Here is a 20,986-nt window from a genome sequence, read left to right as displayed (position 1 = left end):
CTCAGATATAAATTAAATTATATCTAGTTTTGTTTTTGAGACGGAGTCTCACTCTGTCACCCAGGCTGAAGGGCAGTGGCGTGATCTCAGCTCATTACAACCTCCATCTCCTGAGTTCAAGTGATTCTCCTTCCTTAGCCTTCCGAGTAGCTGTGATTACAGGAACACGCCCAAGAATTTGCATTTTCTAAGTTTCAAGGTAATGCTGCTGCTCCTTACCCAGACAACCACACTTACAACCTGCCTTTTTATTTTGAGAATTTTCTATTTATCTTGAGTTTAATGAAATGAAACAAAACCACACACTTAAAACTTTTAGATGGAGAACAATTTTATTCTAAAAATAGATCTTGGTAACAACGAAATACCAAAAGCTGGTCATTATAATAAAAAGAAGAGTTTTTTTCCTGAAAATACAAAATTATCACTATAATATACTGCCAACTCTTGTTTGTCTGTATTTGAATTATTCCTTTAATGGATTATTCAAGGAAATTTTAAGATTATAGACTGGCTTCTGCCAAGTAGACAGACATACATCTGGATTGTTTTGATCTTCAAATAAATACATTCTCAAGGAATGCAAGCAAAATTGAGCATTTTCTTAAGTAAATATAATTAGGAGGGTAAGTTTATGCTTAGGAAATATGGTCCAAAGCAAAATATTGTTTTGCATAACCACTTCCTTCAATTTTTATAGATAACAACAACAAAAAAACCTGCCTAGTACTGGTATTTGAAAGTAACAAATTATCTACTTATATACAGAGAAAAGACATAACTGAACTATTTGAAACCAAAAAATGACTTAGTACTTAAGAAGTTGTTTTTCTATCTATCTTCAAAGTGCTAAAGAAACAAGTATTCAAGAAGAAACTTCAGGTCGGTCCACAAAGTTCTGACTGACTTGAAGTAGTGAAATACCAGGAATGCAGTGGACAAATTTAAAAGGCCTTCATTAGTATAAAGTATATCTTAACTACATTTTGCAAAGAAATGAAGCAATGGTTGCATAACCAGTCAGGGCCAAGTTAGCAACATATACAACTCAGCCATCAGCCTACATTTCTTTTCAAACTAATCTAAATGGATTTTTCAAAAAATTTCTTCCATAGTCTACACGTTACATACATCTAATTATATCCATATTTTGGATAATTTTTTTTCTGTATTCAGATTATTGGTTATAATGCACAGCAAGCAGAAACAATCCATTTCAAAATTCTTATTATCTAGCATTCTCTGCAAACCAAAAGCTGACCACAACAGTTTTATTTCATTCCTATTAAATGTAGGCACATGTTCATTAGGACATCTCAGCTGTTTTTGGGACCTTCAGAAACTGGTGTGATTTACTTTGGCCCTCTAAGATAGAAATGCAATCTTAGTATTTACTGTGACTACATACCTCTCTTGCTAAAACTTGACCCTGAGTTTTATGTGCTAGAATATAAACTTTATTATAAAACTGAAAACACTCCAGAATACATTGGGTAATACTGGTGTCTCTGCAGTACTGTGCTTTTTCTCTCATTAACATAATGCATCTAAAAGTACCTCTCCTTCAGCATGGACTAAGAGGAGGGATCTGAAGAAATATCCCAATCAGGAAGCAGAAAATGTCCTGTCTAAAAATTCCTCTCAAAACTTCCTAAGAATTTATTCGAAAATGTTGGTGTTTCAGTATAAAAATGTCATTTCCCCAAATCTCTGAGTAAAACTGACAGTGCATGAAAAAAAATACAGCATTTTCGTCCTGCAACTTTAGTAGTCTAGGGAAGTCCCACAATCCTTGGCTTAATAAACACAGCATTACTCTATAGTTATGACTACTATCAAATTCTAAATGTTATTTTGAAAATCATACAAGGGGTTCTTTTTCTTAAAGTTAGGTGTGTTTACACTCCATTAAAAACTTCCAGAAAGCAGCTCTACAGTTCTTAAAATATTCATGAAATATAAAAATTAAATGAACTAAAGTAACTTCCAGTGGTGACAATATTCTCACAGTAGCAAATAATCTAACTTCTAGGAGTTTTTCCCTATAATGCCAGGATTATTTAATAGTAACTAAGTCTTTAAAACATTATCATGTTTAAACACTGTGGTTTACCTAAATTACACAGAGAACAAAAATTACATCAACATTGAAAGCTCAAAAGAAGTTATTAATGAACATATATGCTCTTCAATACTTCAATGGATCTCTAACAGGGCTAAGCACAGGTATTATTTTGGGTTTTATTTGAAAATTTTCTTTTTCTTGGTATATTTTGTTTCCAGACCAACTACTACAGTTTAAAGCACAAAAAATGTTGATGTTTTTCTTAAATTGTGCTTCAGATCTGATTCACTTGATTGTATAATTTCTGTTGTGTAGCATTAGTAATTAGGATATATCCAGCTCCGAAAAGCACTGAAGTTCTTTGTGTGAGCTACAAAGATACTCAAAATCCTGAGTGCTGTGACAAATTCCTGATTTGTATGCCCAGATGGCATTCTGTCTTTCAGTGATGACATCTTTCAATTACTGGTCATACGTGACCAATGCCACAAAAAAAAAAAAAAAAAAGATAGGACTTGTCTTACTATGAAATTGCTAAAAAGTGAATATAAACCATTGTATTAACTCTCTATAAGCGCTAGATGTTTATTACAAAACCCAAACCCTTGTTACCTTGAAGAATCTTTACATATTTATGTAATACACTGTACATTTTATGCATGGCCTGTATGCTATTTTCAAGAAGAGAATATTGTTTTAAACTATTAATAAACCAAAATTAATTGATAGGGCTACATCAATCTGTCTTCCTTCCTTGGTCCGTGATTTCCTTAAATGATGGCGTCATGTTCATCTCTGTAATATATTAAAAGTTACAATTACTTTGTTTTGTATTGTTGTCAAAATCACTTATGTTCATATTTGTTAGTAAAGTAACATTAGGACAATTTCAAGCTTCACAACCAAAATTGTCATTGTTCTGCGTAAAGTTCCTTAAGTATCCAGTATACTGTAGTGGTTAAGGATCTGGGGGTTAATGGCATGGGGAACCACTGTCTTGTCTTGCTGCCATCAGAGACACAGACATGGCTTCTGTTTGTAAATCCCTATTAAATATTTCCTTCTAGCTGGGCACAGTGGCTCACACTTACAATCCCAGCACTCTAGGAGGTCAGAACGGAGGATCATTTGAGCCCAACAGTTTGAAGACCAGCCTACGCAAAATAGTGAGACCGTCATCTCTACAAAAACTTTAAAAATTAGCCTGGTGTGGCACTGCATGCCTGTAGTCCCAGCTACTCAGCAGGCTGAGATGAGAGGATCACTTGAGCCCAGGAGGCTGAGGTTGCAGTGACCCAAGATCGTACTACTGCACTCCTGCCTGGGTGACAGAGCCAGACCAGGTTTCAAAGAAACAAAAAAGTTTCCGAGAAACTGGGTATGTCAGCCTTTTTTCCTTTGGCCTCTTAGCTTCCTCAGACTTTAAGGGTAGGTTTACCCAGACCTGCCCACTGCAAAGCGCTCTTTTTAGTCATACTTTATATATTCTTTCATGCACTGATCTTAAAAAAGAAAGAATGTTTCTGAATATGCCTTTAATCTGACAAAACACCACCTTGATATTCTTTTAAAATTAGTTTGAGCCTACAGCCACACCACTGTGAAGATGTCTGATCTCATCTGATCTTGGAAGCTAAAGGGAATTTGTTATGATAAATATATATAATGTAATTTTATTTAAATATAACTTTAAAAAATCTGTTCTTAAGGTTGGGCGTGGTGGCTCATGCTGTAATCCCAGCACTTTGGGAGGCCGAGGTGGGCACATCATCCTGAGGTCAAGAGTTTGAGACCAGCCTGGCCAACACGGCAAAACCCCATCTCTACTAAAAATAAAAAATTAGCTGGGCATGATGGCAGGCACCTATAATCCCAGCTACTCGGGGGGCTGAGGCAGGAGAATCGCTTGAACCCCTGGGAGGCGGAGGTTGCAGTGAGCTGAGATTGCACCATTGCACTCCAGCCTGGACAACAAAAGGGGAACTCCATCTCAAAAAATAAATAAAATCTGTTCTTAAATTATCATTTCATTTAAGTATTAGTAATGTTAACTGTTAGATCCCATTTTCATTTATGATGTGATGTTTATTTTCAGCTTATATTAATAAATTGAAAATCTGGGAAACTTTTCCATGTTCATATTTAGTACTTCTTACAAATTTGTCAAGAAGTTTGATTTGCTTTTATGTGTATTGAATCGTATGTAGTATCAAAACTGGAAGGTTCCCTCCAATGGCCTATTCCAACATTTTCCAAAATGTATTCCACACAATACTAGTTCCAAGAGACAGACAGTATTAGCTCCCCTTGAAAAGGGGCAAGAGGAAGGATTTATTCATTCAACAAGTATTTTGGTTAAAAATTTGGGAAACAATTCGTACTGTATTCCTTCCTGGAAAATCATAATATAAATCAGCATTTTAAAGGCTTAAAGCAGTCTTACAGTAAACTGTTTTAGTTTACTTTATTCAATTGAACATTTCCCAAACTTTTTGATATAGGAGTTCTGTGTGTGGGACACATGTATGTCAAATGTTAACCCACAGAGCAAATTTTGGAAAAGGTCATCCGTTCGATGATATTTATATACATTAACAATTTTTAAAAATGAATTAGCTCTTGCATATATGCAAAAGGAGGAATGGTTTGTTGAAATCCTAATTAATATTAGTATGTTGAAACCCTAATCCCAGTGTGATGATATTTTGAAGTGGGGCCTTGGAGGGGTAGTTAAGTCATGAGGGTGGAGCCCCCTTGAACAGAATTAATACCCTTACAAGTAGAGGTCAGAGAACTAGCTAGTTTCTTTCTGCCATGTGAGGATACAATGGGAAGTTGGTGGTATGCATCCTGGAAGAAGGCCATTAGCAGAACTGAAACTTGTTGGCACCCTGATCTTGGACTTCCAAGCCTCCAAAAGTGTGAGAAATAAATGCCCGTTGTTTAAGGCACCCAGCTGTATGATACTTTGTTGTATCAGTGTGAACTAGGACAACATGTAAGACTCAAAAAACAAAAACCGAAAGGACTATTAGCACAACAAAAGTTTGGATATATTCCCAAACCATAAGACCTATAGAGCTACATGTAGGGTAAACATAGTTTGTTGATTAGGTCTTGTTGATAATGCACATCTAAAAAGACAGTTTTGCTACAGATAAAGTGATAAATTATATTATTTATACTAACCACTCATTTAAATTATCAGGGACAATGAGGCTGTCAGAGGAATTTCTTTTGTTTATCTTTGTCATGGAAAGAAAAAGCCATGTTTTTACCAAGGATGCTATTTAGTACTACAACAGACACAGACATATTAAGCCTGCTGAGAACTGTATTTCTTATGATTAGTGGTATGAGTAAGTGAAAATTTGGGGGTGGGTTAACTTTGGTCTCTTGCAAAGTATGTTTGACACTAGTAAAATACATTTTTGTAAGTAGATACATCCATTTTCATTTGCAAATTATAATCACAAGCTTGTACATAAACAATTTACTTTGGGCCAGAAGGGTTAATGGGAATATAACTCATAAATCTATCAATTATTCATCACTGAAATGAACACTTGCCTGATATTCTATCATAATTAAAGATGTGCAGAAACAATTTTTTTTTTAAAGTCCTGGCCATTCAAAACTTACATGGTTCTATACCGAATGCCTCTTCTTGAGTAGTACATTTTGCATCCGATGTAAAGAATAGATAAAACTCCCAGCGTTAATACAATACCACCAACAAAGCTCCCAGTATCAAATCTGGATCCTTTCTTTGCTTCAGAATGCATAGTTGCTGTAACTAGGACAAAAACAAAAAAGCCTTTAATGCTTTTTTTTTTTTTTTTTTTTTAAAACATTATAATTATAATGCTGATTTTCTAAAACTAGGATTTAAGGGAAATCTAGGCATATAAAATTTCTATATGTTTTTGCCAGATAAGATGATGGCCTAAATGTGGCATTTAACTACTTGCAGCATAGGAAAAACAGGTCAACTTTAATACATACTTGTTACTGATGAAGAAACAGATGTCACTGAACTATTGTGAGCTATGGGCATCGTGGATGTTGCTATCTGAGATGTGTTCTGTGAAACACTTGTTGTTTTGGGTGTAGACTTGAAGGTGGCAGTTGTATTTGTTGAGACCATCCTTGGTGTTGTCGTATTAGCTGCTGCTGTGGGTTTCATGGTGGTGACTGTCTTATTGCTGGGGACTGAGGCAGCTGTAGTTGGTAGTTTCATAGTGCTGTTGGAAGTTTCATTTGCATGGTCAGAAGGCACAAGTTGGAGAGTCTCTGCAATAATGTTGAGAAACATTTAAACCAGAGCTATGATTTAGGGTCCTTTTCACTGAGACTTTCATGGTCACAGACAAAGCAAGAGATCTTACAAATACAACATTTAATATACTTAGCCCATTAATACTTTGCACTGTACTGCAATAAAATGTCTCAAATTACTAAAACACTCAACGGAAACCAAGTCTAAATTTATATAAAGTTAAAAATTTGGGGGAAGATATGAAGAAAAAAACCCCAGAAGATTGAGGTCCTTCAGCGCAGGGACATGTCTTAATCACTCTGTCTGAACATCTCAACATACTTGTTTATCACATAAGAAGCTTTCAACAAATAACTTAAATGGATGGATAAATTAACAAATATAAAATGATTTTTAAATTTCCAGTTCTCTGCTATACCTTCTAGGGGCTTTGGGGACAATAAATCGGTAGCTGCATGTTTCTAAGCCCTCTGGCAGGATGAAAGTGCAATTGCGTTTTTAAGAGGAAAGCCAACTTCCCACAATGCATTAGGAAGTGAAATACCATCACAGAATGTGGCTAGTTGTCATACTGGTTAATAATGATTTCCCATAGCTGGAAGGACAGTTCTAAAACTATCTGTGAAAGTTCTAAAAATCCGAAAGCCAATTTTGTATTAAAGAAAAATCAGTGATGATTTAAAATACACAACTCAAACAACACCTTAGCTCATACCTGAAACTGGGTTTTTCTTTTTGGGGGCATATGATGTACAAAAATAAATAGGTACTGCTCTTGTTAATGCTCCTTAAAATAAAATAAAATAAAAATTTTTTTTTTTTTTTTTGAGACTTAGTTTCACTTTGTCACCAGGCTGAAGTGCAGTGGCATGATCTTGGCTCACTGCAACCTTCTCTGACTCTTGGGTCCAAGCAATTCTCCTGCCTCAGTCTCCTAAGTAGCTGGGATTATGGGCGTCTGCCATCAAGCCAGGCTAATTTTTGTATTTTTAGTAGAGATGGTGTTTCACCAAGTTGGCCAGGCTGGTCTTGAATTCCTGACCTCAAGTGATCCGCCCGCCTTGGCTTCCCAAAGTGCTGGGATTATAGGCGTGAGCCACCATGCTTGGCCAATACTCATTAAAAACTTTGATTACTTTTGTTTTCATCCACTAGAGGTTTCCTTCTTTTTGTATAAAATATGGCATATAACCAGAAGCAAACTTTTCTGTGTTAGTATTATTTCATATTGCATCTTTGTAACTCCACAATTTAATGTTTACAACTATAGGTCCTATTAGTACACAATGTCTAGGGAATGCAAGCTTTTAATATGTCTTTGTCCATTTAATATGTAATATATTTCTGTATTCATTTCCTATCTCAGTTTATTTTCAGGTTTATTGGTTTTCTATGCTGCCTACTGCTATGGTTTGGATTTGATTTGTTCCTATCAAAACTCATACTGAAATTTGATCCCCAATGTGGCAGTCTTGGGAGGTGGAGCCTAGTGGGAGGTATCCGAATCATGGTGGCAGATCCCTAATAAATGGCTTGATGCCCTTCACGTAGTAGTGAGTGAGTTCTCGCTCTGATGAAACTGATTGGTTCCTGTGGAAATGGATGAGTTCCCATGAACGGAGGCTGTTATAAAGCCAGGATGCTCCTCAGGTTTTCTATCTTTGCAGTTATCCACTTCCCCTTTGACCTTCTCTGCTATGTTGTGACACACCTTTATAAAAAGCCTCCCCAGAAACCAGGGCTTGCAGAACTTTCCCAGCCTGCAGAACCTTGAGCTAAATAAACCTTTTCTTTATCCATTACCTAGTCTCAGGTATTCTTTTATAGCAACACAAAATGGAATAAGACACCTATGTACTCCCATTTTATTCTTTATGTCCAAATACTTAAGGTACAAAGAATTAACCACTGGGCCTCCCTTCTCCTTTCCCAGTGAGAGCAGTACCAATGTCTTTAGGTTCCTTGTCCCGTCACGACCGTCAAGTAACAAGTGATACTTCATATATTATCCTGTCTTCCACAACTATTTTAGGCTTATTCTTGAAAGACAGACAGATTGACATTTATTTATTTGAAACAGAGTCTCGCTCTGTCACCCAGGCCAGAATGCAGTGGCACAATCTTGGCTGATTGCAACCTCTGCCTCACAGGTTCAAGCGATTCTCCTGCCTCAGCATCCTGAATAGCTGGGATTATAGACACGTGCCACCAAACCCAGCTAATTTTTCTATTTTTGGTAGAGACAGGGTTTCACCATGTTGGCCAGGCTGGTCTCAAACTCCTGACATTAAGTGATCCACCCACCTTGGCCTCCAAAAGTGGTGGTGTTACAGGCGTGAGCCACCGTGCCTGGCCCCTATATTTATTTTCAACTTAACTGTCAAAACAAGTTGGTTTTAATAGTGCTGCTTATCTGCATATCAGGTTTTATTACTGAAATTTCTACTTTCTTCAACTTAGGGTCCCTGTGATCTCTTCTACCTAGTATGATCTATTTTCTTAAGGCCTAAGGAATTAATGCTTTTATACTACATAGGCAAATAAACAATAATTATCCAAGTAAATAATACAAATGCAATGAACTTGAGCTAATCTTTTCTTATTCCAGATCTGATTTTCTGTAGAGATACAATCACGTTTTAAAATGTCGAATGGATTCTATTGCAATAAAATTAAATACAGCAAAGAACTAATGTTTATATTGTATCTTTAGAGCAGAAAGATCCTGTAGAATAAAACAATGAACACAGTGCTGCTTTTGGATTCAACACACACACACCCTTTCCATTGCCCTCTGGTATAAGAAAACATTCTTCAGAGATACTGTACAGTCACATGGGCAAAAATGGGAAGCTATAATAGGTTAGTTCTCTTTCGCTAAGTCAATCCAAATGTGCTAAAGAAACAGGCTGGGTGTGGTGGCTCATGCCTGTAATCCTAGCACTTTGGGAGGCCGATGCAGGCAGATTACCTGAGGTCAGGAGTTCAAGACCAGCCTGGTTGGCCAACATGATGAAACCCCATCTCTCCAAAAAAAAAAAAACCCAGGTATGGTGGTGAGGGGTGCCTGTAATCCCAGGTACTCAGGAGGCTGAGGCAGGAGAATTACTTGAACCCAGTTGGCGGAGGTTGCAGTGAGCCGAGATCGTGCCACTGCACTCCAGCCCGGGGGACAGAGCAAGACCCCGTCTCAGAAACAGAAAGAAAGAAAAAAAATTTGTGTCAATTTCTACAAATTGACAAAACAGACATAAGAAATTTTGTATTTAAATGTGTTTCCTGATGCTTACAAGTCTCAATGAAATGAAGGGATGCCCTCCAAATTCACATTTGATGACCCAGTCTTCTTCTGTAACAAGATAGAGTCATTTGTTTTCCTCTGCAAATGATACTATACCAACTCTAGTCTTCTTCCCTCTCCTTTAGCTGTTGAGATACCTCCTGGAGTGGCATAGTTAACACCTGCATAGAGACACAGAATGGACCCATCCATGTGGGACTTGCAAAGGGTGAAGCTTTATCTAACTCTGCTCATCTTAGCCACTCAGTCTCCTCTAGCTGCCTATAAGCTAAGGTTGAAGAGGTCTGAGAAGCATATGTTGCTGGAGGGTGTGAGTGTACAGTGTATCCGCTCCTGCCTCTGTCTGTGGGAAAAGAGGAGAATGCTATCCTTCACCTCACACCTGCCTGCGAAGGCTTCTAGGGCACTACCTGAAGAGCTAGACAAGCATCTACCGGACTTAGATGGACACAGACAGTAGGATTTGATTCAAGCCTGAATAGTAAGTCTAAAGGTGAGACACTGTGGCTGAGCTCTGTCTACCCATCAGCTGAGTTTAAAAGGCTGCACTGGGAGTAGATCACACCTCCATTAACAGCAAATGTTCTTGTTTCCCATGAACCAAATCAAACTCCATGGAAGATAACTGACATGGAGTTGCTTTTAAAAAGAGAGTTTTCCAAGAGAGTACAACTTAGAGAGCGGGAGGTCACTAGTAGGGGGTGGAGCACCAAAAGCAAGGGTCAGCTGGAGGAGAGGCGCACTGCATCAAGAGAGCTGAAGGGGGAGGCTTAGCAGGAGGATCTCCCAGGAACATACCAAGGAGAAGCACACATCTGCCATCCAGAAAGCACCTGAGCCAAAGGCATACATCCCAGCCATCAACTGAACAGCTTTTGTCCCTTAAGCCTCTCTAGGCCCGATTCTGTAAGGGTTGCAAACAGCAGAAGTGAGGAGAAGAGGTGGAGCGAGGAAGGAAGCCAACGACATTAACTTTTCCACTGCAGGCTTCTAAGCCTGAAGCAGGATTGGGCTGGCAGAAGGGACAATTTTCAATTTTGAATCACTGTGGCTTTATTATTTTCATATTATTCTGGACAGGAGCTGCACCCTATGAAATAGAACTTATTCAGTGAATTGGACATTCTATAACACCTCAGCTAAGGCAGTTGGGAGGGTAGAGTCACCAGAGAAAGGGTGTGTGTGATATACAGTTGGCCATGCTCAGTGTTAAGGGAAGTCTTAACTCCCTGTACTTCAGAATGTGACCTTATTTGGAGAGAGACTCTTTACAAAGATCATTAAGTCATTAGGGTAGGCTTATTTATCCATTATGGTTGGTGTCCTTATTAAAATGGAAAATTTGGAGACACACACACACACACACACACACACAGGGCAAATACCCTGTGAAGATGAAGGAAGAGATCATGGTGATGTTTCTACAAGCCAGGGAAATGCGAGAGATTGCCATACCAGAAGCCAGAGGAGAGGCATAGAACAGATTTTCTCACAGCCCCCAGAAGGAGGCAATCCTGCAAACATCTTCACCTCCGACTCCAGCCTCCCGAACTGTGAGACAATCAATTTCTGTTGTTTAAACCACCCAGTTCCTGGTACTTTGTTTCTGCAGCCCTAGCAAATTAAGACACTCAGCTTTAAAGGTTTTTTCATTTATAAAAAATATATCTCTGTGCAACAGTACAACTGGCACTAGTGATTGTATTGAGCTGGTTCCTTTTGCAGATCTTTGAAACCAGTCACCATGATATGAATTAATTGAAACCAGTCACCATGATATGAATTAAGTCCATAAATACTCGTCAGACCACTCACAAAACTTGTTTTAATGCAAGTTCGGATCATATATAGATGTCAATCAGAGGTTTCAACTAACATAATTACAGGAAAAATGAAATGAAGGGCTATAATAACAGCATCCATGCACCTTCCTTCCCAGCAGCTGCAGGGTTCAGCCCACAATGAAAGACAAAGAACGTACACATGGCTGTGAGTGATGTCCAGGACTGCTGTAAAAAATATATTCCAACAGCCCAATCAGTTCTCCATTCCTGTTTGGTGATAAAATGACTACTCCTAATTTTTCTGTGATTAGAATTAGAGCTTCCACTTGCTGAGCTCTTCTCTTTACCAAGCCTGGTGATATTTCCCACACATGGTGAGTTTAAGAAGCTCAAGCTCTGGATCAGCTCAGCAATTTACCTGCTTGGGTACCTTAGGTAAGTTACTTAATTTTTCTGAGATTCACAACATTCCTCGTCTATAAATCAGAGCTATCACAAGAGTTTGGGAGAATTCACTGACATAATCTGTGTTAAGCCGTCTCCCACAGTGCCTGAGAAGAGCTCAATTAATTCTTTTTAACCATTAGTTTCATTGTACAATTCCCTATGGGAGGCTGAGGAGGAGGCACTGTGAGATCTTCGAGCTCCCATAGTTACCAAACTACCATCTGAATAACATCATATGGAAGAAGACACTATTGGGAAATATTTGGTTTATCAATGCAAACATCCAAAAAGAAAAAACTGAGGCCCAGACCTTTTTCTGTTAATACTAGTCAGCCAGCCACCATGTTGCAACAAGGCCCAGGACACTATGAAGCAGTCCATTTTTCTAGTTTCAAGTAAAAGTACTCGAAGTCTGGATTCATTCCCACTATCTCTACCCTCTGCTGTGTTGAAATAACTTAACCTTATTCCTGTAACCTTGAGTCCAAAAGTATCTAAGTGCCATTGTTTTCCTTTAACCTAAATATTTCAAAGGATGACAATTTGTTTTCATCAGAGCATCAAATATACACTTAAACTAGAGTTGAAAATAAACATCCAATTTTTAAAAAATCTCAATAGTTATTTTTAAATGGGACAGTAAATGGTTTTCATTTCCTATTTTAGTTCTCGAAAGTACTGAGCTATTCAAGACCTGGACCATAGATTTCTGGTGCTATAGTTATTTTGAGAGGTCTGTGATTCTAAGGATGGTCTGCAGCTTGAGTAAATTTAAGAATACTCTTATGCGTCATTTGGAAATTTTTAAAACAGGAAAACCTTGGGAATCTCTTTCCTATAGAATAGTACAGCCTTACGCCATCAACTAAGTATCAGTGTAAGTCTATAAACATACATTGTTTAGAAAGTAAAGAGGCCTTTCCTCATTGCACAGAGTCAAAAAGACTCACTGTAAACATTCTTCTGAATTCAAATCACCTGGGGATCAAAAATGCACACAATTGAAAATCTGTATTTAAAAAATGACGTTAACAAAACCTAGACAGGCCAGGTATGGAGGGCAGATCAGCTGAGGTCAGGAGTTCGAGGCCAGCCTGGCCAACACGGTGAAACCCTGTCTCTACTAAAAATACAAAAATTAGCCGAGCGTGGTGGCGCATGCCTGTAGTCCCAGCTACTAGGGAGGCTAAGGCAGGAGAATCGTTTGAACTCGGGAGGCGGAGGTTGCAGTGAGCCAAGATCATGCCAGTACACTCTAGCCTGGGCAAAAGAGCAAGACTCCATCTCTCGGGGTGGGGGGGAACGCAAAAAACCCTAGATAAATCTAGATTAAAAAGTATTATTAAATCTAAGAAAACTGAGCTTAAAAAGTATCATCATGATAAAGAACTGTACATTTTCTGAAAATGTTATATAAATTTCTAAATTTTTTTTTTTTTTTTTTTGGAGACGGAGTTTCACTCATGTTACCCAGGCTGGAGTGCAATGGCGCGATCTCGGCTCACCGCAACCTCCACCTCCTGGGTTCAGGCAATTCTCCTGCCTCAGCCTCCTGAGTAGCTGGGATTGCAGGCACGCACCACCATGCCCAGCTAATTTTTTGTATTTTTGGTAGAGACAGGGTTTCACCATATTGACCAGGATGGTCTCGATCTCTTGACCTCATGATCCACCCGCCTCGGCCTCCCAAAGTGCTGGGATTACAGGCGTGAGCCACTGCGCCCGACAATTTCTAAATTTTTTAACTCAACAATTAAAATTTTAAAAGGGAAAAACAATGGTATATATGTGATCACAGAAAAGTAACAATTAGGGATTCCAGTAAGTTACAGTATATCTGCAGTAAATTTACTACCACATTTTAAACTTTCATTCATTCCACTGAAATCTGTGAACATAAACAGAAAATTTGTTTCCTCTGGCAAGAAATGAAAGACGTACTTGTAGTTAAAGCAACAATGACCTGTCTTAAGGACAATGAGAACTAGCAACTGAGACACAGTCCAGGTCTGTGTAGGGAAACATTCTGAAGGGTGATCCTGTTCATTCTCAGAACTGGAATTGAACTGGAAAGCAGCTGAGCAGAGGGTGAAAAAAGCAGTCTGGCTTCCTAGGGCATGAGACTGCCAGATGGGCAGAGCTTACTGAGCAGTACAGACAGTGTCCAGGATTCCTTATGCTTTTCCCATAGGTCTTCCCCATTCCATTCCATTTCCACAGACTCAATCCACAATTAATAACCCCTGCTAGTGACAAAGAAAGGCATGACTGACAGCCACAAGGACATCATGCTAGACCGATATTTTCCCTCTGTTCCTGCTCAAAACCCCATGAGCCTCTCATCCTGGCATCCTCGCTCTCCAGGGAGCAGAATTCACTCTGCTCTTCCTCCTTAACACTCTGCTGTTAGGCTGGCAGCTCGCTCCTCCCTCATTCATTTCCACATACTTGTTGAGTACCTTCTCTGTACCAAGAACTACGCGCGAAGCTCTGCAGCCACAGAAGAGATGTGATCCTTACCAGCATGGATTTGGTGGTCTAGTAAGGACAACAAGGAAAAAATACAGTTACAGCATGTATGCCGGGGGCCAGTTCGATTTTCACTTCCTCCTCAGGCATATTCCTTTTTGTTTATTTTATTTTTGAGACAGAGTCTCACTCTATCTTCAGACTGGAGTGCAGTTGCGATCCTAGCTCACCGCAACTTCCGTTTTCCGGTTTCAAGCGATTCTCCTGCCTCAGCCTCGCGAGTAGCTGGGACTACAGGCACACACCACCACGCCCCGCTAATTTTTTGTATATTTAGTAGAGATGGGGTTTCACCACGTTGGCCAGGATGGTCTCGACCTCATGATCCACTGGCCCCGGCCTCCCAAAGTGCTGGGATTACAGGCGTGAGCCACCGCGCCCAGCCCATACTCCTTTTTATTAAACACCTATTGTTCATTTTTCTGAACTTTTAATATTACTTTATTAATTTTACTTTTTTAATTACTTTATTACTATAACTTTAATATTACAATATTAATATTATTGTAATATTAATTACAATAATATTGTATTATATCTTGTGTGATATAATACAAAATGTATTTGGTCTTTGTCCCTGGTTCCTGGCACAGAGTTCCTAAAACCCTTGGGATTTCCTGAATGATGGCAGTGTCTTTTGTTATTCATGAGGATTCCCTTGTACTCAGGAAGTTTTTGGTTAATTAACTGCTACAGGATAGGGCCCATAGATTGCCTCAGGTTGGGCTCCTCACCAGAAATACCAGGTGATTAGAGGGTTGGAACTTTCAGCCCCACCCATCAACCTCTGGGAAAGCTAGAAATTAAACTCTGTAAAAACTCCTGTACTGGCCAGTCGTGGTGGCTCACGCCTGTGAATCCCAGCACTTTGGGAGGCCGAGGCAGGCAGACCATTAGGTCAGGAGTTCAAGACCAGCCTGACCAACATGAGGTAAACCCTGTCTCTACTAAAAATACAAAAATTACCCAGGTGCATGCCTGTAATCCCAGCTTCTCAGGAGGCTGAATCAGGATAACTACTTGAACCCAGGAGGCGGAGGCTGCAGTGAGCTAAGATTGTGCCACTATACTCCAGCCTGGGTAACAGAGCAAGACTGTCTCAAAAACAAAAACAAAATTTTAAAAAAAAAACAACCCCTCCTGGGTTGGTGAAGACATGGAGGTGCTGAGAAGCCGGTGTTCCTACAGAGCATACGGAAGCTCTGTGTACTGTTCTTCCACGTATCTACCTTACCCTAAGCTCCACCTTACCCTAAGCATCTCTTCCATTTGGCTGTTTCTGAGTTATGTCCTCCATAATAAACCAATAAACGTAAATAAAGTGTTTTCTTGAGTTCTGGGAGTCATTCTAGCAAATTGCCTAACCCAAGGAGGGGGTCATGGGAACCCCTAATTTATAGTTAGGAGTACAAGAGCTGAACTTGCAATTAGCATCTGAACTGAGGGCAGTCTTGTGGGCTGAGGCTTTAACTGGTGGGATCTGACACTAAATCCAGATAGGTAGTAGATAGTGACAGGATTGAATTGGATTGTAGGACACTCAGCTGATGTCTGAGAACTGGCTCATGTGGAGAAAACAACAACACATCTGGCATATTTTCCCAGATCTTGTTTTATTTTTTCAATTGAATTAACGCAAGAACTATGTCTTAGAATGAAATGAAAATATATCAAAGTGTCAGAAACAGTTCTGGGAAAACGTGATAATTTCTAGTATATGCTCCGACCTGGGCAAGGACCTAGCACAGTCTGGAGCATATACTGTTGGGGGGCACCCAAGATTTGTCTAAATTCTTCACTATTACAGACAAGTCCCCAGTCACCCTCTGCTGCCTACTCGTCCTGCACCAGCAGGAAGATCTATCTACCCACCCATCCCCTGGCATGCAATTCATTTTTATTTCCGTTGTTTTGTTATGTTACTTCCGGTGTATGGACTGCTTCCTACCCATTCTCAGCCCTGTTGAAATTCTACTCATGTTCAAGGCCCAGTCTCTACATCACATTAAAGGTATATTAAAAGCAAACAGAATCAATAGGCCATTTAAAAGACAGATGATCAGATTGGATTTTTAAAAAACCTATAAACTGTTTATAAGTAATATAACTTAAATATAAGATACAGAAATGCTAAAAGTATTGAAAGTAAGAGTAAAGAAAAGAAGTTCTACAATATAAGTACTGGCCAGAAAAAAGATAACAAACTCTACTAATATGATATGCACGTCTTTAAGGTGAAAACTATCGCTAGAAATTTTTTAAAAAGAAAAGATATTTCATAAATGGATTAATCTAATAGGAAGGTATATTTCATATACAGGATGAGAAATATATAAAACAAAATATGACAGACCTGATGGGGAAACGTACACACTTTTATAAAGTTGGACTTTTGTCAACAGCTCTAAGCAAAATTATAGAACCCAAGAAATTCTTAAGGAAATTACAAGTTCTCAACAATGTTAACAAATGTGACTTTTTCACATCTTTTTCAAATATTGTGCCTAAAAGCTACAGAATTCTTCACACTAATTCCCAAAGGATTAGAAAATACGAAACATATTTTCCAGTTATTGATATGATAAAGTTAAAATCAATTTAAAAATATTTTGATAAGGAACCTATGACCTAAAAACTTGTGGGATCCAACTCAAGCTATGCTTAGAGAGAGAACTTTATAGCATAAATGTATGCATTGGAAAGAAAGGTAAAATGAATTTTGATGTGAGAATAAGCTTTAAAAACGCACATCATCTTCCAGCAACTCATACAAATGTGTCCATTTCAGAGAAATTTAAGAACTTTTGAAAGTTGTATTCCTCTTAAATGTGAATATTATACTTCAGAAGTTTCTGTCAAGGTACATGTTAGTCTACACCAAGAGAAAGTAGTTGGAATGACTTGCTTTGTCAAAATTTTGTTGGAAACCATTTCATGATGGCTCCTCTAGCCAGGTAAGTCTAATTAAAAGTGCATGCACCACTGGCGCACATGGGCGCAGACTCCACCACCCCATCACCACACACACATAGAACCCATCACGCCACAACCACCTGCATATGTGTGTGGACCCTGCTGCCACCACCCTGACAAAGTGCTTTTGCAGGCACCCCCACATTGGAATGTTATTGCCAACGGACCAGGAACACCTCAGTCCCTCCAGCATGCCAAGTGCTTAACTTTGAAGGGCCAGAGAACAAAGCAATAGCCCTGGACCCAGACCTCCAGGGTTAGAGCACACAGCTCAGGAGTTCTGAGCTGAGCCTTGGCCCCCGAAAGCATTCTGAAATGAAGCCAGTCAAATGAACCCAACTTATGCCACAGTCAGATCAAGGGCATCAAAGAATATAAAAGTAAAAGCCTCATTCAAACGACAGCAACTTCAAAGCCCACATAGCTGAGAAAGAACCAGCACAAGAACTAGACAACTCAACAAACCAAAGTGTCATACCTCCAAACGACCATACTGCCTGCCTCTCCAGCAATGGTTCTTAGTGAGGCTGAAATGGCTGAAACATCAGACGTGGAATTAAGAATTTGGAGGGCAACAAAGATAGAGATTCAGGACAAAGTTGAAACCCAATCCATGTAACTTAAGGAATCCAATAAAATAATACAAGGGCTGAAAGACAAAATAGCCATTTTAAGAAAGAACCAAACTGGTCTGATAGAGTTGAAAAATTCACAACAAGAATTTCATAATTATTTGCGAGTATTAACAACAGAAAAGGAGAATCTGAGGAAAGACTCCCAGAGCTCAAAGAGAGTTATTTCAATCAACTCAGTCAGATGAAAGAAACAAAAAAGAACGAAAAGAAATGAAGAAAACTTCCTAGAAATAGGGGATTATGCAAAGAGACCAAAACCTACGACTTACTAGCATCCCTAAAAGAGAGGGAGAGACAGCAAGCAACTTGGAAGACACTATTTGAGGATACCATCCGTGAAAATTTCCCCAAACTCACTAGAGAGGTCGACTTTCAAATTCAGGGAACTCAGAAAACTCCTGCACAATACCATATAAGACGACCATCCCCAAGACATACAGTCATCAGAATCTCCAAGGTCAACACAAAAGAAAAAATACTAAAGACAGAGAGAAGAGGCAGGTCACCTACAAAGGGAACCCATCAGGCTAACAGCAGACCTTTCTGCAGAAACCCTACAAGCCAGAAGAGATTGGGGGCCTATATTCGGCATCCTTAAAAAAGAGAAATTTCAACCAAGAATGTCATATTTAGCCAAGCTAAGCTTCATAAGCAAAGGAGAAATAAAATTCATTTCAGACAAGCAAGTGCTAAGGGAATCCATTACCACCAGACCTGCCTTACAAGAGGTCCTTAAAGGAGTGATAAGCATGGAAATGAAGGACTATTACCAGCCACCACAAAAACACACTGAAGTACACGGACCAATGACACTTTGAAGCAACTACATAACCAAGTCTACATAATGACCAGTTAACAACACAGTAACAGATCAAATCCACACCGATAATAATATTAATATCAATATTAACCTTGAATGTAAACAAACTAAATGCCCCACTTAAAAGGTACAGAATGACAAATTGGATAAAGAAGCAAAACACAATTGTATGCTGTCTTCAAGAGACCAATCTCATCTGCAATAACACCCATAGGTTCAAAATAAAGGGATAAACAAAAATCAAGCAAATGAAAATCAAAAAAGAACAGATGTTACCATTCCTATGTCCCCCCCCCCCCAAAAAAAAAAAAAAAAAACTTTAAACCAACAACAATCAAAAAGGACCAAGAAGGGCATTACATAATAGTACAGGGTTAACAAGACAATTTAACTATCTTAAATGAATATATACCTAACACTGGAGAAACCAGATTCATAAAGCAAGTTCTTAGAGACCTATAGACTATTTTTTTTTTTGAGACAGAGTTTCGCTCTTGTTACCCAGGCTGGAGTGCAATGGCGCGATCTCGGCTCACCGCAGCCTCCGCCTCCTGGGTTCAGGCAATTCTCCTGCCTCAGCCTCCTGAGTAGCTGGGATTACAGGCACGTGCCACCATGCCCAGCTGATTTTTTCTATTTTTAGTAGAGACGGGGTTTCACCATGTTGACCAGGATGGTCTCGATCTCTTGACCTCGTGATCCACCCGCCTTGGCCTCCCAAAGTGCTGGGATTACAGGCGTGAGCCACCGCGCCCGGCCCCTATAGACTCTTAAGATAACCACACAATAATAGTGGCAGACTTCAAAACCCCACTGACAGTATTAGACAGGTCACTGAAGCAGAAAAGTAACAAAGATATTCAGGACCTGAACTTAACACTTGACCAAATGCACCTAACAGATATCTACAGAGCACTCCACCCAACAGCAGAATATACATTCTCCTCATCTGCACAAGGCACATACTCTAAAACTGCACATGACACATACCATATGCTCAGCCGTAAAGCAATTCTCAACAAATTATGATTCTTAAAATCATACCAACCACATTCTCAGACCACAGCACAAAAATGGAAATCAATACCAGGAAGATCTCTCACAAAATAATCCGCTGATTACTAACTTTGGGCTAAACAATGAAATTAAGGCAGAAATAGAAAAATTCTTCAAAACTGATTAAAACAAAGCTACAACATACAAGAATCTTTGGGACATGGCTAAAGCAGTGTTAAGAAGTTTATAGCTCTAAATGCCCATATGAAAGCATTAAAAAGATCTCAAATAAACAACCTAACATTACACCTAGAGGAACTAGAAAAACAAAAGCAAACCAATACCAATGCTAGCAGAAGAAAAGAAATAATCAAAATCAGAGCTGAACTGAATGAAATTGAGATGTGAAAAACCATACAAAAGATCGATGAAACAAAATGTTGGCCATTATTACTGAGATGGAATCTCGTTCTGTTGCCCAGGTTGGAGTGCAATGGTGCGATCTCAGCTCACTGCACCTCCACCTTCTAGGTTCAAGTGTTTCTCCTGCATCAGCTTCCAAAATACCTGCGACTAAAAGCATGTGCCACCATGCCCAGCTAATTTTTACCATGAGGCACCATGCCCAGCCCAAGAAGTTATGTGAAAAAATAAGACTGAAAGACCTTAGCTAGACTAATAAAAAAAGAGAGAAGATCCAAATAAACACAATCAGAAATGACAAAGGAAACATTACCACCAACCCCACAGAAATACAAAAAAACCTCAGAGACTATTATGAACACGACTATGTACACAAACTGGAAAGCCTAGAAGAAGAAATTGATAAATTCCTGGAAACATACAACCTCCCAAGATTGAACCAAGAAGAAGCTGAAACTCTGAATAGACCAATAATGAGTTCTGACGTTGAATCAGTAATAAAAATCCTACCAATTGGGAAAGGCTTGGACCAGACAGTCACAAATTCTACCAGACATATATTAATAAAATACAAAATTATTCCAAAAAATTGAGATGTTATTCTATCCTAGCTCATTCTATAAGGCCAGTATCGTTCTGATACCAAAACCTGGCAGAGATACAACAAAAAAAGAAAACTTCAGGCCAATATCCCTGATGAACATAGATACAAATATCCTCAACAAAATACTAGC

General features: G+C 39.0%; 1 protein-coding gene across 2 annotated transcripts in view; it reads right to left on the bottom strand.

Moving 5' to 3' along the window:
* Window positions 1-318: 318 nt before the first annotated feature.
* The window catches only part of TMEM123 (transmembrane protein 123), a 60,480-nt gene continuing 39,812 nt past the window's right edge, over window positions 319-20,986 (bottom strand). For both annotated transcript variants that reach the window (XR_004270984.1, XM_032285764.1), the window contains exons 2-4: window positions 6,071-6,358; window positions 5,708-5,861; window positions 319-2,860 (exon numbers count right to left, since the gene is read on the bottom strand). Coding sequence is in view for 1 of the 2 variants with exons in the window: in XM_032285764.1 (XP_032141655.1) it covers window positions 2,836-2,860; window positions 5,708-5,861; window positions 6,071-6,358 (467 nt within the window). In the remaining variant the exon portion in view is untranslated. The remainder of the gene's footprint in view (window positions 2,861-5,707; window positions 5,862-6,070; window positions 6,359-20,986) is intronic.

The sequence above is a fragment of the Sapajus apella genome, unplaced genomic scaffold (genome assembly GCF_009761245.1).
Source record: "Sapajus apella isolate SASKATOON/1434 unplaced genomic scaffold, GSC_monkey_1.0 scaffold16, whole genome shotgun sequence".
In the NCBI taxonomy this organism is placed as follows: Eukaryota; Metazoa; Chordata; class Mammalia; order Primates; family Cebidae; genus Sapajus; species Sapajus apella.
This window is presented reverse-complemented; position numbering and strand designations above follow the sequence as displayed.